The 17,083-nt window shown below is 38.4% G+C and overlaps 1 protein-coding gene across 3 annotated transcripts in view; it reads left to right on the top strand.

Moving 5' to 3' along the window:
* SYT14 (synaptotagmin 14) overlaps positions 1–10,799 on the top strand; it is an 88,207-nt gene extending 77,408 nt beyond the window's left edge. For all 3 annotated transcript variants that reach the window (XM_059841117.1, XM_059841116.1, XM_059841115.1), the window contains one exon: positions 1,076–10,799. In XM_059841117.1, the coding sequence (XP_059697100.1) occupies positions 1,076–1,389 (314 nt within the window). In that variant the 3' untranslated portion in view covers positions 1,390–10,799. The remainder of the gene's footprint in view (positions 1–1,075) is intronic.
* Positions 10,800–17,083: the final 6,284 nt, after the last annotated feature.

Here is a 17,083-nt window from a genome sequence, read left to right as displayed (position 1 = left end):
ATATCCACAGCTGCCTACCATGCCAGTTTATAAAAGTATATGTTTATTTTTTGTGGCACTCTTTAGTGCAAAAGTTGCATTTATCTCTGATTATGGATGTTGGGGTTTCAGTGTACCTGCAAAGTGAAAGTACTCAATGTGGTTTTTTTAACATAAACTCCAACCTTTAATTGATCCATTAGTTATCCATATTATCTATTAATATGAAAAGATAGGAATAAAAATTAAATATGAGATTGTTTTTACAATTTCATATTTCCTATCATTAGTTAACTGCATGAAATGTGCATCCTTCTGCAGGAGCATGGTTTGGTGCTTTTGGTCCAATGAAAATAGATATTTAAAAATAAGGGTTTATACCCAAATCCTAACACATAATGTGCACTTGCTACATTACTTGCATCAGCTTCTTAAATGTATTCTTAAAAGCACCATACAAGCTACTTTTTGAACAATCATCTTGAATTATGCAAAACCTTGCTTTTCTTAAAACATGCAGTAAATGTATTCCTTCATGAATGTAGGAAATAGTAGGGGGTTTTTTTATTGTGTAAACTGCCATCTTTGAATGCACTTTGTTACATTTTGGTTTTCAAGATAAATAAAACTGAAAAGCCCAAAATGAGAACCACATCCATGCAGAGATTATTCTTAAGCATTTTATCCTGGCTGTTTTGATATCATTGCTGCATTTTGACATCATTTTTTCCCCTCTTCATTAATTTCCTTTATTGCACCTTGTTTATCCATACTCTTTGAAATTTCAGTGGTATGCTTACAGTGTTGTGGCTAGTTGGAGCTTGCTAAGTGTTAATGCAATTTAAGTTTTTTTTAGACTAAACAAGGGGGGGTCAATAGGAAGAGGATTATGAGGTATACCTTTAACTTAACCCATGTACATAGTGCTGGAGCTAGTTTATTTGTTGGTGTGTTGGTAACATTTTGTTTACTCGTCATCTCTCCATGTGTTCAGCCATCCTGGTATACACCATATCCTTGTTCTCTGTAAATACCACATTCTCCAAATCTTTGGCTCCAAGCTCTCTGACGTTCCACCATGTGACTTCTTTTGTAGATACATATGTTAAGTTAACACTGCTGAACTCGATGGGGCAGGAGATGTCCAAGTGCAAAACTTCCATCCGCCGAGGGCAGCCCAACCCGGTGTACAAGGAGACGTTCGTTTTCCAGGTGGCGCTGTTCCAGCTCTCGGACGTGACGCTCATACTCTCCGTGTACAACAAGCGCAGCATGAAGCGGAAAGAGATGATAGGCTGGATTTCCTTGGGTCTCAACAGCTCAGGAGAAGATGAACTCAACCACTGGACTGAAATGAAGGAATCTAAAGGACAGCAAGTCTGTAGATGGCATACTCTGCTGGAATCCTAATGGATGGTAGAAAGTGCAGCCGTGGTTCTGAGGGAGCTTGTTCTCCCGGGAAGATGATCATCCCTGGTCGCAATCAGCAGATTCGTTGTGGCAGTAAAAAAATGGAAATTGCGGTCAACATTCCATCGGAAAGGATGCACAACCTGCAAAATGGTGGGATTTAATACAGAGTGTTCACTTGGTGTCATGAACTTCCTTGGTGTCAGAGGATCCTTGCTGTACACAGATACGATAGCGGTCCCTTCCCCATCCACCTGATGCTGTATTTGTTTGGGTTTGTTTTGTGGTTTTCAATTCAGAAACATTTTGTGCGAGGTTCTCCAAATTAATGTAAGCTCCTCCTTGTGTACCTTTTGTATTGCTTTAATACTGTAGCTTCTGACCAGCCTGCATTCAGATTAAAGGTCAATAGTTTGCACTTTCAGAAAAAGTTAATGGTCTGTAAAGCAAAAGCAAAAAACCAGAAAAACCACTGGTGAAATAACACTTAATAATACAGCAAATAGAAATATACTGTTGTTTTGCACTGAGTTTCTTTCCAGGAGCTTGGTAAAGTAAGTTTTCATTTTTTGATATGCAGTCAGTTTGGAAAATACTGGCATTTGGGCATCAGGTGAACTTTGTGACATCAAACTAATGTTTCTTCAGTCTGTGACAGGAACGAGCTCTATATATGGCAAAAATTGGGGTTTTCCCTCTTGCCTGTACTTCTGCCTAATCCAAAGAGACCAGACCATTCGTTTGGTCCCTTCCAAAACTCCTTAGACAGGTTGTACTGTAAGACTATGTAACTTTCTGTTGAAAGCACTTCCTCTACTCGTGTATTCCAATGTAGGAAGCTCATAGAGCACGACTTTACTAAAATATATTTTCATTAAACAAATGGATAGAGGTTTCTTTAAAATGTCAGCAGTTGGAAGTTAGGTTGAAGGACTGTGAAGGAAGTAGCAGCAGTTGAACTACTCTGGATGAATGCAAAATACTGTGGCTTTGCTTGAGACAGGTATCCATTTGGGTCTCTTGTGAGCTGTGTTAGGCATTACCATATGCTGTTTGTTGGAAGTAGAGAGCAGACCAGGGGCTTTTACCTTTCTTCTTGAAGAAGAGAACATCAGTAAGTTATTTTTCTAGTGATTTGCCAGCAATTGAACGAATGTTCACACACAAAATAGAAGTTTGCTTTGCTTATGTTCAGGTTGGGAAACACAGCTTATTAATGATGCAGTTGAGAAGCTGCAGTATCACCAGATAAGCACTCCTGGCATCCACCAAAATTGAGGAAATATCAGTGCTTCTGAGGTTCCTATTTGTCCCAAAGCCTTTAGCTGGACTCACACTAATTTATTGACTGCTGAATCCAATTCATATTACTAAAATTATAAATTACTGAGTAAATGTATTTTTAAAAAGCCTCCCAATTTAAATATTCTTTTTGCTTGTAATTACAAGTTTTGTTTAATTTTAATTGTTCCTGTAAAGAAAACAAGCAATTTTGTTTTTTCTTATAAATGGTGATAATATCTTACTAATATGAGACCTCACTAACTGTTGTAGCCCTTGGTGGGTAGAAGAGTAAAGTGTTGGATTTTGTTGAGACAATTAGTGTTAGTCTCAAGTGTTCTCATTAGGACAGATGTGTTCCTCTTGAATTCCTTTATAATACCTTTGAACAATCCTGGCTTTGGGGCATACAGACAGTCAAGTACAGTGAGACTGGGGATGGTGCGTGTGCTGTAATAAAGATATTTCACATGGTTCTCAAATTCTCACCCTATTTAACAATTTCATTAAGTCCCTTTTAAAGGATTTTGTAATTCCACATCCTGGTTTATTTGGTGTCGTTAGACTGATTTATTTGCAGAGCCAGGCTTTCAGTTTTTGTTGATTTAAAGACTTAAACATTATTACAGACCTTTGGTTCTTGGGTTTTTTTCCTCCTGATATTGCACTGCTGCTTCATTTACAGAAGCTTTATTTACTAAATATAAATAATGCAAAAACTTTCTTTAAACAGGAATGGTCTTGCAGTTATACAATACAGGTTGTCTTTCTCAGTCATTTTTATTAGTCCAGTTTGAGAAATGTAATGTTGAGTGTGGAATTTAATACAGAATCAGCATTAATTTAATATGCATAAGGAAAATGCTCAGATTTTCACAATCTTTTCAGCTTTCCATATAATAGAAGCAATGACGTAGAAGCTGTTGTGAAGCAGTTTTTCACTGGATGTGGAGGTGGTTTTATCTATTCTGTTTGTGGGTATTTAGATGCTCTTTCCTAAAACTGAAAATTGTCTCTTGATGGTTGTCTCTTTGTACAGGTTTTGTTATTTAAAATAATGTACAATATTGACCAGCAAGAACTGGGTCAGGTAATTCCAGTGGAGAACATACTTAACATCATCACTGAACAAATGAAGAAGTCAGTTTGGAAGGTGCAGCAAATAACCTCTTACAGAACCAAACTAAACAAAACTGTGTCGAGGTGTGGGTTTCTGTTTGTAGATTGCATTGCTTCAGCTTTGCATTTCACCATTTAGATTTCCAGGGCACTGAAATCTTAATTTTGACACAACAGAGATTTATGGTACTCTGTGTTGGGATCATTTGGGAAGAGGAATCTCTCTCTAGGACTTTTCCTAAAGTATTTGGGACCAGTTTGTGCTTCAGAGAAGAAGGAGTGGTTTACTTGGATTTATACTGTACAGAGGGTAGAAACTGAATGTTCAAAGAATGGAAATGAATGTTTAATTTTGACACAGTAGAACATGGATTTGCTGTGCAAAACCAGTCACACCAATAATTGGATTCACCTTGGGATTTTTGTGAGTTAATTGTAGTACCAATAGCTGTCATGTTGGTTTTTTTCTTCCTAGAACCTATTCTTATGATTTGATTTGTTTGTAATTTTGTTTTTCATTGCTTATGCAAACCTACACCTTTGTATTTGATATCTGCCTTCGTCTGTTGTGGGTTTCTTAAACCCTACATAAGGGCTTGCACACACAGTGTGGTTTTGTGCATTCAGTTAGGTTTTAAGCATGGAAGAGAATTGCTGAAGAACAAAGTATCAGTAACAAATTAGAGGCACTTATATTTTCCCCAGAGTTGGCTGTGGTTTTTTTGATAGCTTTTTGTTGTTTGCCTTTGTTCAAAAGTACAGTAAGTACTTGAAAAAAATGTATCAAATTAGTTACTTTTCTGTGTGCCAGCAAACCGTGTAGAAATTGCAGATCTTGAATTGAATCTGCTTCCTGTCAGTGTAGCCTTAAATAATTGTAGAACAGTGACGTTCGTGCAGATTCTCTTCTTGAAGTATCGCATCCTTTCTGTATAATCTGTTTGGTTTAGTGCTTAGAACATTTCACATAGGTTGTCCTGAAGTATTATAAATGTGAAAAAGTTGGTCATTTCCTTTCTGTTAAGGGCAAGGCTGTGAAGGGCAGGACAGGCAAGCGTGGAATCAGTGCACCCAAGGAGGAGAGGTTGTACAGCACCTGCAGGACATCGCTGTCTCCCATACTGTGGAGCAGAAAGGCAGCAGAGCCATCCTGCTGCTCCTGCTCAGCCAGGGGGCACAGGACACCGGGGCAGCACTGGGAAGATGCAAAGCTTGGTCCCTGTGCTGCTGCCTCATGCTCAGGATGCGAGATGTCCACGCTGTAGCTGCACAGTGAGCTCTGACTGCAAAGGCAGAAGCAAGGCAAGGTGTAAGCTCTGCTATGGCAGAAATTTGACAATTTCTAAATGAAATGGAGGGAACTAAACTCATTAATAATTAGATTTGGAAATTTGGGGAGCCCTTGGAATGAACATTTGTTCTTTTGTGGGAGCTAAATGTTATTATCAATTTAGAAAATACTTGAGCTGAAAACAAGATGTTATGTTATTCACTACTGGAAATTCTTTTACCTGTAAATTTTTCAAAGACTTTTGATGGCAGGTGCAGTGTCAGCATCAGTGCCTTCCCATTTTCACACCTTTGGAGCAATTCTTTTTTTGTCTAAAATTTGTGTTTACAGTGTTCTTGATGTATTCTCTTTTCTCCCCAATGGCTCACTGCTGCAAACTCCCCATGGCCCTGAAAAGCTGCCTGTGGCAGTCACTGGACCTTAGAGGTAAGGGATACTGTACTTTAGGCTACTGGTGCAAAATTTGTGTCACCTCTCCAACTCCCAAAGATTTCTGAAATGCAAACTATCAGTTTTAATATAGCAAACCAGAAGAAGAGAACTTCTTTGAGGGAGACATTTTCATGTAGGAATTGAGTACAGATCACTCTTACACATCCCAATTCTAATAAAAAGTCTGGGGTAAGATCAGGGAATGAGATTTGAGGGCAGGCCTTCTGGCCTGAGCTGTTCCAGCTTGAAACTAACAACAGAATGCCCTTTCGCTGAACTCAGAGTTGTATTGAACCCTCTATTTATGACACTTTTCTGGAGGAAAAAAACTGTCCTGTTTATAGTAGTCTTTAAAATTCTGGCTTGTCACTTGGTTGTAAGGCAGACTGACTTCCTTCTGACGCTGAATTCTCAGTAACAGGTAAACATCCTTTTAATTTTCCCACTGATGTGCATGCCTGCCTGCCATTAATGTTAGTGAGAGGAGCCCACGGGCTTCAAGAGGAGAGCAGACCTCATCCTGAAGGTGTGAAGAGCAATAGGATTGGTGGGTTAGAGGGGTGGTACAGCCTGGCACCTGCAACACACTCAAATATGATTTCAGTTATGAATAGAGGCAAAAAAACCCAAACGTCCAGATACTGTCGCAAACTTGTTATTTAATCATTATCTCTTCTTTTTGTTTCTTCTTTTCCTCAGCTTTTGAAAAATTGTTTTAAAACTTGTTATTAAAAATGTTAAAGCAGTCCCTAAATATCTTGATCGTTTTAACTGGAATATTCAGCAATGTTTATTGTTAGAAGGAGCCATCGAGAATGTTCTGGTTTTTTGGTCTCTAACTCAACTGCTAGATTTTGTAGTACATCACAGCTGGATTTCAGACTGCTTTGTTCTGATGGGAGTTCTTGAGGGAAGAGTCACAGGAGCATTTCCTTGTCAGTGAATCACCAACACACTTCGAAGAGATGTCATCTGAGAGCAAGAGCATTAAAATAAGAGATGGCTCCTTACAGTAGCAGCAACAGTGACTCACATTCCTCTCTTGGAGCCCTGTGGCCCTCGGAGGGCCCTGCTCAGACAAACTGTGACATGCGAGTTGTGGAGTTCACGCATTCAGAGCAGTGCTGGTCTCTGTGGACATTGTGTGGCTTCTAAACCAGTGTATTTTCCAGAGGGTAGATGGTTTTTTATTTGCCTTGGGTGAGTAGGGCAAGTGCCAACTGTCCTAGAGTGACATGGATTAGTTTAGCCTTAAGAACTTATCACTGCCCCTCCTTAAATTCAAGCAGGGTTTCTTCCTTTCTGCAGACTATGCAGAAATCTTATGCACGAGTATCTGCTTATATTATGTCTACCTGAATATGGCACAATTATTAGTGCTGGCAAGCTTAGTTCCTATGTGGTGTGACTGAAGTAATGGATGGGCCTGGTACATGCTGGATCAGGTTTTGCTGGATCAAATTTTGCTGTTCAGGCTTTTGCTGGATGGATATAGATACGTGGTCCTTATGCTGAGGAATGGGCCAGGATCAGGAAAGTGGCTGGTACTGCTCCTGTAGGAATGAAGGTCAGGAGACAGCTCTGCCCAGACAAAGGGCAAAGCTGTCTTATAGCAAGAAGGATTATTTCATTTCCTTGGAAGCATCTACTGGTTGAGCTGGCATAAAGGCCCTACTCAGGAGAGCAGAAGCAGTAATACCATACCACTGAAGGAATACCTCATGGACATTCAGGGATGTAATTAATGTCATCCTTTTCTCTCTTGTATCTGGGAACAAGAGTCTTGCCCATTGTATCAACATAATATTTTTCTGTGTTTTGCAAACCCCGTGGACACTGACTGCATGCTGAGGGTCTAAAGTGGATTGCTTTTTAACTTTTGGTTCATTTCCAGAGCATGAATTTGAATGATTTTGCAGAATTAACTAGGAGCATTATCATAGCTTTGAGATGTAATCTCTAGGCCATAGGACAAGCAAGGAGCAGGGCTTTGGACCAGTTTTGATTGTCGACTTTGCAAATGGCTTATTATGACATTTAAAGAAAATTTCTAAGCAGTTGAATGTATTAGGGAATATTTACAGAAAAAGGACACAGAGCAATGATCTTTTTTTACTATACAGCTAGTTTGCTGTCCTTTCCAGTAAACCACAAGGTTCATTAGTGCTCAGTACTGTTTCGTTTACGATAAATGTTTTTAATGTGATTTTCATGACAAAGTGTAATTAGTGAAACCTTTTATTCAATTTTTCCCTTTATTTGCTTTTTCTAAGGAGACATTTCTCCTTATATAGTATATATACTTTCTTACAGAGCTTTCTTACCTATTTTTATATAAGATGATTTAACAATGTACAATTAAATGCTCTATGAGCAAGCTATATCACTGTTAACGCAATCAAAAGTGCTAATATAATGACTAAGGGCCTGAACCTTCTGCCTTTTCCTCAGGTCCTGGTTTAACCAGATGTCTTTCATGCTGTGTAGGACCTTTCCCTGTAAGCACTTCCATCTAATCCTGGGGATGTCTCAGAGAAAGGCACTATTAACATGAATAACAGTGGTAAAACTGAGCCTCCTCTCCATTCTTAGTGGAACATCTGTCATGAGTAAAGGCTGCTGGCTCTGTCCCAAAATAAAGTTTTAGATTATAGTTCCCTTGATCTTCAGTGATTTTGAACTTGTTTTTCTGGTGGCTATAAGCTAATAACTGATCTTAGTGAATACAAATACTGAATTGTGCTGTTACCAGCAAGATTATTAAAATGTGTTCCACATTTTAATTCATTCTTTCATTGGGATATAAGGAGTTGGATTTGGGAAGCATTATATTGCATAGAGATAGCACACATTCACCACATTTCTAAAAGGTATGAAATATACAGTATGTAGCATTTTCTTGCATACTTTTATACTGCCTGTACGTCACCGATGCACTCGGTGCCTTCCTTCTTTTGTATGAAACTTAATCTGTAGAGAAACTGAAGTTATGGTGTGTAAGCAATGTCACTGCAACCCAAGAGATGTCTTAAACTGATTATTCCTAGGCCGGGAGGTTTCAAAAGGCAGTTGAATTTAACACAGTGCATTTCTTTGAATTTGAAGTTTTCCCCTTTCCTTCCTCTCCCCCACTCCTTGTCCAAAAACTTCCTCCTATGGCTGTTTATTCTTAATTGATTCCTGTGTCTGATGTAAGTCACATGGTGTTAACCAAAGAACCAAGCCTGTTTCTAATTATTTGGACAAATAATGTTTGGACTTGCAATTACTTAAAGACTAAAATGATATGATGGATCTCTGTTAACAAATATAACATAGGCTTCTGTAAATGTGACTCCCAGCTGAGAATTCCAAATACCTCTTTTCTGACTGGATGTGCATTGTTGTATCAGTAGCAAAGTGTTTGGGTTGTGTTTCTTGGTGCATTTTAATCAAAATCGTATCACAAACAAAAATATCAGTCAGTGAGTGCTGTCAGATTAGCTTGGTTTACCGTGTTCTACCTATATCTGAAGTGTGCTGCTTAAAGAACAGATTTGGCTTTCCTGTGTCTGAAGTCCTGATGTTGTACAATAATTACCTGGTGTATGCTGGTCTCACAGGAACAGACTGATGCTGCATCATATGTACCTTTCCTACCAGTGTCCCTTCATTGTACAACTTCTGTAATATAACACAGTTTTCAACTACTGTTTCAACCTGAAATTCCTTAAATTTCAATGCATGTATAGCCTTAAACATCTAAGACACCAAGCACAGTTTTAACGGGAATAAGTTATATTTGCAAGTCCTGTTTGTCTCAGAAGTCATAGGATTATTTTTATATATCAGTCAAAGATTGTAGAAAATGGGTACATTGCAGTTGTGTTATCAACCATGCTCCTAATTATATGCACACACAAAAAAGGGCATTTTTGCTAAATGTTTTAGAGGTGAAGTATAAGTGCTTATTTCCTTTCTCGAATTTGTTTTTGTGTTCATACTTTTGTTTCTGTACAGAACCTTGGTGCCCTTAACTAATACCTGTGACTGAATTCACACAGATTTTTCAGTTTTCAGTATTCCTTGAGCTGCTTTTCTTTTTTTGATCCTTTTTTTAAACTGAATAAGCAGTAATTAAAATTCCCCTAAAAAATTCCCTTTTTTTTTTTTTTTTTTTTTTTACATTTTGACAGTAACATAATTAGAGCAAATGACTGTTTGCAGCTGTTTATGCAGCTTATTAAAGCCTGAGAACTTGGTTTGAAAATGTCATTATAATCCAGATGAAGACATAAGTTTCATGGCATTTCAGTCCACATCAGGTGAGAGCAGGAGCTCTGGCGATGAGTGTGCAGATCTGCACATGGTGTGTCAGACTCTGAGTCCCCAGAGGGATTTATAATTAAGTGTCACATTGTATCTACAGTATCTCCAGTTGAGTGTTGTCAGATACTTGTTGTTTTGGTTTCTTTCTTATTACCTAGAAAAAAGCTACTTTTATCATTTTTGTGCTACTGTATATTAATCTTGAGGGTTTCCAGTGTGTGAGATCAGTTTAATGTTGTCAGTTCTCTTTCTGTAAAAAAACCCTGGACTTTCAGCATACACATCCCATTCCTTTTCTGGGGAGAGCCAGAATGCCACCAGCTGGTTTTGGTTGTATTTACCTGTAGAGCACAGGTAACTTCAGTCCCATGTTAGTTTGATTGAAACATGCTATAGTATATTTTCAAACCTTGGATCTGTCACGACATAAAAATAGTCATTTTGCATATCTGAAACTTTGCAGCTGTGGATTTGTATTTTGTTTACTCTATCTCTGTGAAATGTATTTTTGTCAGTTTGAGGACTTTGGATATTTCAAAGTATTTTCTGTACGTGAAATCAGCTTTCTGCATGTGAATTTAATTGCTGGAAAGTATTTGAAAAAAAAAAAAAGGAAAAATCACTTTTAAAACCTTTTGTTGTCACTTTCCTTTGGATTTCATTACCTTGTAAACAAAACCAGACTTCACTGTTCAGAAGATAGTAACGTTTGGTCAACCTTTGGAACCACTGTCTGCATTAAAGAAAAAATATTTTTTAATTTTTGGCAAGGGCATCCTAGCCCTCACACACATTTTGGCTCTGTTTACAAATTTCCTAAGTTTCCCCAATTCCCTTTCTGTCCCCCACAGTCTTTGTTGATGTCATGAACCTTCTGCTTAGAGAACTTTAAATTAACCAGTGTGACAATGTTCTAACAAATATGATGTGTATACTGGCAAATAAAGACACACTCAGGTGATTGTTCTGATTGACTTCATACAGTTTCCTTCTGGGGTCATCTGTGGTTCTTTGCTTCTTTGTCCCACATGCGTTTTTCAGAAAAGATCTCATCTAGCATATTTATGCTTAACTTCTGCTTCCTAAAGAGTAAGTAGGATGAAATAATTGAGGCTTGACTTAAACATGAAAGAACACTTGCCACAAGTAGCAATGATAATTTTACTGTGACCCAACTTAGACCTTCTGTACTCTCCTCTGATGATTTTTGTGATAACCTATTAGGAAAAAGCTTTCTAGGCTTTCATGGAAGCTCAGCTTCAGGAGGTGAGTGAATACATGTATGTTTTAATACCTACTAGCATGCATGAAAAAAGAATTGTTAGAACAATTAAAGCATTTTTTCCTATCCTAAATGTGGGAACACTTAGTATAAAATGCTTTTATTGTTTCTTCCCATTTCTGCAGATGAAAGGAGCATAGCCCAGTGACTTTTATCAGAGGAAAATGGAGAGAGGGATGAATTTCTTTGCCGTATGATCCTGACTCTCTGGACCATCACCATCCGTGCAAATCCTAGAACTCCTGCAAATCAGAAAATGGTACTTGCTGCTGTTAAGGCTAGCATTTTCCACAGGCTGTACAGCTAAAAACAACATGGCAGATATGTATCATCCATATGCAGATGATACATATTTGGTGTTTGAGAAACTTTGAATGGAGCACCTGTGACCATATTCTCTAGAAGATGTCCCGAGACCTTCACTATCCTTGTCTGTCAGAAAAAAATAGCAACCCAGGAGTGTCTGCCTCTAGATTATATAAGATCTGTTAACGGTGATAATATGAAAAATATTCACTTTCAAATGAGGATTTGTGAAGCTATGAGAACAGGGCAGAATAAGTGAAATAGAATCTGTTGATTGATAGTTGGTCAGCAATTATGAACAGCCATTTTCTACTCAAAGATCACAGAAAAAAGAGTCACTGTACAGCTTCAGCTGCAGGTGTGGTACCTTGCAGTCACCCATGCTGCATACAAGTAACTGAGAATCACTTGTGATGAAATGTAATGCTCAGAATTATGTGTAATGCTCACAGCTGGTAATTAGTTTGTTATGAAACAGTAATTGCTTCAGACAGGTAGAGCCAAGTTACACCGCTTTTAGGCAGATACTGCTTTACCTGTCAAAGGTGTTCTCTGAGTAATTGTCTTCATGTGGCAAATTCCACATTAGATAGTATTTAAAATCCTTTGGAAGTTACTACTTGGTTCTGTTCCTGTGGGCAAGGGCTATTTAGCATTTTTCTGGGTAAAATCTGTAATTTTTTTTCTCTAGTATTTTTGTTTTTACAGTCCAACAGTGCAGTTCTAATTTAGTCTTCCATTCATATTAGACATTTTATTTTACTTGTAAATTAGCCCTCCCAAACGAATGAGACTATTGCTAAGGCATTTTGTTACCTGATAATTTTATTGAGTAGCATTTCAACATAGGGATTCAAAACCCAAACTTACTGTTGTTATGGCATAAGAATAGTAAGGATAGAAAGAAGAAAAATTGCAGAAATTAAATGAAACCTCATCAAGTAACATCATGCAACAAGTCAGCTGAGTTTTAGATAAATGATTTATTATTAAATTTAAAACCTAATAGGTTTGTGTGTTCTGAGTGTAGTTTACACTGGTTTGTTTTCCACTTAATTAGAAGCCTTACATGTCATCTTACTAATAATGAAAATCCTCTTGTCAAATTGTGTAAGATCATGTTGAACTAATATATATATTTTAGAGGCAGAATAAAATTTCCTCTCATAGCCTTTCATATTATTTCATTGCATTATGCAAAAATTATATTCTACTTTTAATTTTGCTAGTATGAAGTAAGAAAGCTTCACCTTCCATTCCTGTCTGCGAAAGTTCTGGTTTCAAGAACTGTGATGAAGGGAGTCCAATCACTGTGGCCCCCTGTTTGCAATTAAAGGTTAACTGCAATCAGAAATTCAGAATACCAGGCCGACTGAGCTTTACAAATGTGGTGAGTGTGGGTAAAAGAGATAACAGTAATCAAATCTAAAGTTATATCCTATGATATCAGTTCTTGTTGCAGTGGCTCAACAGTTCAGAAAAGGAGCAGGCTTAAACATGCCAAAGGAGACCAGAGCTGTACCCCCTTTGCTGTTAAGAGTTAAGTACACTTTTCCCATGATACCACAGCATTTTCATCTGCAGAGACCTAAAGTACCAATAGACTAAAACGTCAGTCACACAAGCCTTTGCTAATTAGTGCCTTCACCAGAAAATGTCTGGCATTCTTAGGGAGATACAGAATGCAGAATTCATTCATATTTATATTAAAAAAAAGGGGGGCAGGAAAAGGAAAAGCCACATAATCAGCTGTTTGGTAAAGCTCCAAATCAGTCAGCTAGGCTAAAGGTCATGAATATGTAGCTAGATCTTAGTAAGCCTCAGTGGCAAATCATCACACGCGCTTGCTGCAGTTCCCTGAGACCGTATAAAGCACTTGGGAGCACAAGGCAGGCCAGTAGGCTGAGAAATGGCATTAACCATTCAGCCTTCGCCATCTGTCACCGTGCAGCCAAGCAGACACCTCTGATGGAGGCGTTCTGTGTCTCCTCATCTGGGTTTTTAACTGAACTCCTTCACATGGGGCTTGCCAGCAAATACAGAGTACTGTCACCCACAGCACTGCCATTCTTATTCTCATTGCTAAAATTCCTGTTGTCTGCCACCTCATTGATATATCCAGGCAGTAAATGACCTGTCAGACCAGTAAATTAATCAGTGAAAGCGATGCACATCTTGGAAAGATAGCATAAAGTAGTTTGTACAGCATTACTATACGGAAATTGCAGCCCATGGTATTCTATTCAGAAGAATGCTTTTCTGCTTATGCTTAAACATGCCAAACACATTTGCTGAATACCTTGGTTCTGCAGGCTTTCAGTTATGCTTACTATCAGCAAGAGTCACTGAAGGATCAGGATAAAACCTAAAAAGATTTCTTTAGTTTTCAGTGAGATCAGTTCCTCAGTGTGACTGAATTGGAACCTAAATGAGTGCCAGTGCAGGGAGGGGGGTGGGAGTGCACAGCTGGAGCTGAGCTGTCCTTCCCTGCAATCCCTGCTTATCTCAGCTAAATACGACATGGAAATCACTACCTGAGGAAGCTCCTCTGAGCATGGAGGCATTTTACACTGTTGACTGTTGCTTATTGGAATATAACCAAACATTTCTCATCCTATTTTGAAAAAAAACCTTGTAAAAGTTGTTAAAAGTTAAATCCATAGGTGCAGGCAGAAGCGGATTGAAATACTTTTGGAATACCAGAGAGCCATTTTGATGGGACAGAAATCACTACTTGTTTCTAGTACAATAATTCATCCTTTTAAAAAATCAGTTAGAAAATGTATAGCAGTGTCATATTTTAAAATTCTGTCCTTGTAATACAGTTGATGGTATTTTGGGGGTTCTCCTAAGCCTCCAACAACATTCCCTCTTTTTTTTTTTCCCCTTCATCTTCCACTCCCGGAATACTTGTCCCACAGCAGGACCCCCTTCAAAGTCCTAGGCTGCCCTTGCCATCTGACACGAGAGCAGAAGGATTGCTGCTGCTGGTGCTTGGACCCCTTTTGGGGAGCCTTTTGGGAGCATGTGGTAGCATCAGCACCACTAGGAAGCTGAGAGAGAGCAATTACTGAAGGTAAATCAGAAGCAGGCGTTTCCAGACAGCCTGGAAAGATCCAAGGATGCTGGTATCCAAACCACATCTCACAGACCTGCTGCACTGCTCCCTTCTTGGCTTTTCCATGGAATGGGGTGATCCACCCTTAAGCAAACCTTTCATTGCCAGAAATATTTCAAGGAATTGTTCTCTGAGTGCATATCCCACCCTCTCTAATTATGCAGAACATTTCACTGAAAGCTTTCTCCGTAGGCAGACATGCCTTCAATTGTTCATTGTCATTCTGGACAAACCAAATTAAGCATCCCCAGCAAATGCTGCCATCAAAGAACAAAAGCTGTAAAGTGATTCAATGAATTTATAGTCCATGTAACCACTGGATGACAAACATTTCTGCCTTCTACTAAAACTAGGAATGTTGCTGTTTATCCCAGGGGTGGATCTGGAACAATGTTAACGTGTTGTTTTGGTCTGCAGTTAGATTTCAGCCTTCACTTGTATCCACTATCTCCATTTACCAGTGGATTTCTCAGCAAGTTTATTGCATGTGATCTTTCTTGTTTGTTTTCTTGATACAGTGTGGAGTTGTGCTTTTCACATTAATTAATTACTTAATTAATAATGTCCTTTTGAAATGTTAACAAGTACTAATTTTGGTTTATAGTCCTGGGTCATGTGAGTGTACTGATGTTCCTAACCTAACCCTGAAATCAGTTTGAAGATGAAGCCTAGAAAGCTCTTCACAGCCATGGCTGCTCACCAGTTTTAGGGAGGAGACAAATCCATCAATCCTAATTTAATGGGAGAATTTTCAGGTAGACAGTAATTGAGTTGGAATTTGGCCAAAGCCTTGGGGTTAAAGAACCTACTGTTATGAAATGTGTTAGAGGATCCTTAATGAATACAAACAATTGAGATCATGGTTTCTTCTCTTCTGCAAGGGGTAGCAGAAAATGCTGCTTTTCCTCCAGAAATAATTTGGTGCCTGTAATCAGGCTGGGGCATTAAAAAAAAAAAAAAAAAAATAAATAAAAGCCACCTTCTGAAACACCAGAACCATTTTCTTACCAATGAAGATCTCAGGGTGTTGACCTGTAGGAGGAGTAGCTGGCCCATGTATTTTAGTAATAACCCTCACATCAGTACTGGGAAATAAGCACTGAGCAATAAAGAAATCCTTGACTACCTTGAATTTACTTACATTAGATTCAACTAAGGTGGAGATTTCTCACCTATTTTTTAATCTCAACATTTCTGCTGGTTTGCAGAATAATTCCAAACAAATTTATTTAGCCCTTCAGTTAGGCTGGATGAGAAGAAGGTCTCCAGACTTGCTGTTTTCCATAGATAGGTATATCCATACCCATAAGTTCTTCTGGATATTTATTTCTAAATATAGCTAAAAGTTGGGAAAAGGGGCATGACTGGAAAAGTCCTTGGCAGCCTAAACATGAGGGGAAATTGATGCCTTACAGATACTAGAATTGTTTCCTTTTGAAGCTCTCCAGGTAAAAAGAATTGTGTCAGCCAGCTGAAGCCCAAATGTAAGTAACTGTGTGCTCAGAGGGGTTGCATTTTGTGGTTTTAAACCACATTTAGTGTGGGACACTTTATGAGCTGAATCAGAGAAGTCCTTTTAAAAGAAACAGCCTTTAAAATGCCTAGGAAGGTATTTACTTCAGAGATTAAAAAATTTGCAAGTCAAACTTTATATGGTGCTCACATTTTTCAATATGGGATTTGAAATTCAGGATACCTTGTGCTGCCTTGCATCAGGACAGCCCTCCAGAGCAACAGTGATTTTGTAATGCTACCTGTTGAAGCAAAATTCTTGCTAAATTAGCAGAGGTAATGGTTTATTTGTACCTTCTTTAAGTATGCTTTTACTCTTCATTTAAAGCTCATAGTGGGTGTGTAGTTCCCAGCACACTGACAGAGAAGGACCTGACATATCAAGTTATCTCCAGAAACTCTGGAGTTATTACAAGCTGTAACATTTACACCTCTGTGTGTAATGGCTCAGTTGGTACTGGGTGAATCATACTTAGGTCCACCAGTGCCCTGCCACAGAGTATAGTGGGCCTGAAAGTGAACCTCCTTTCCAAAATCTGCATTAAAATTTATATATTTAACTTTGGGCTTCTATTAAAGAGAGTACTTCCTTTGTACAAGCATCCTTTGAAACACAGTGTGTATTCTGTATTACTGGGATTAGATTTTGGAAGGTAAATTGAACTTTATTTAAAAGCATACACAGTGTGTAAACTGAGTAACTCAATTTTAGTGCCCTTTCTGAGATTCCCTGCATTCCCCTAATGCTTTCCCCTCCAGTCTCAGTCCTTAGAAACAAAAAGACAGCAGAACCTGGGCAAGTGGTTAATTCCTTCAAGATTACATGGACTTTGAAGCCAATGAAATATCATTCTTCCTTTTATATTTGATTTTTGGTTTGGATTGTTCCAGGATATTTATCCTTCTCTCTTGGAATAATTTTGCTTTTGGAATAATTTCAGACAACAAACATAGTACACAGTTTAACTTACTGTGACCCACTGCTCCCAGAATAACTTCTACCAACTTATTTCTCAGCTGTTGGCTATGCTCTGCTGGTTTTTAA

This window comes from Haemorhous mexicanus, chromosome 3 (genome assembly GCF_027477595.1).
Source record: "Haemorhous mexicanus isolate bHaeMex1 chromosome 3, bHaeMex1.pri, whole genome shotgun sequence".
Taxonomy (NCBI): Eukaryota; Metazoa; Chordata; class Aves; order Passeriformes; family Fringillidae; genus Haemorhous; species Haemorhous mexicanus.
The sequence above is the reverse complement of the archived record's forward strand: the minus strand, read 5'-3'. Positions and strand labels throughout refer to the sequence as shown.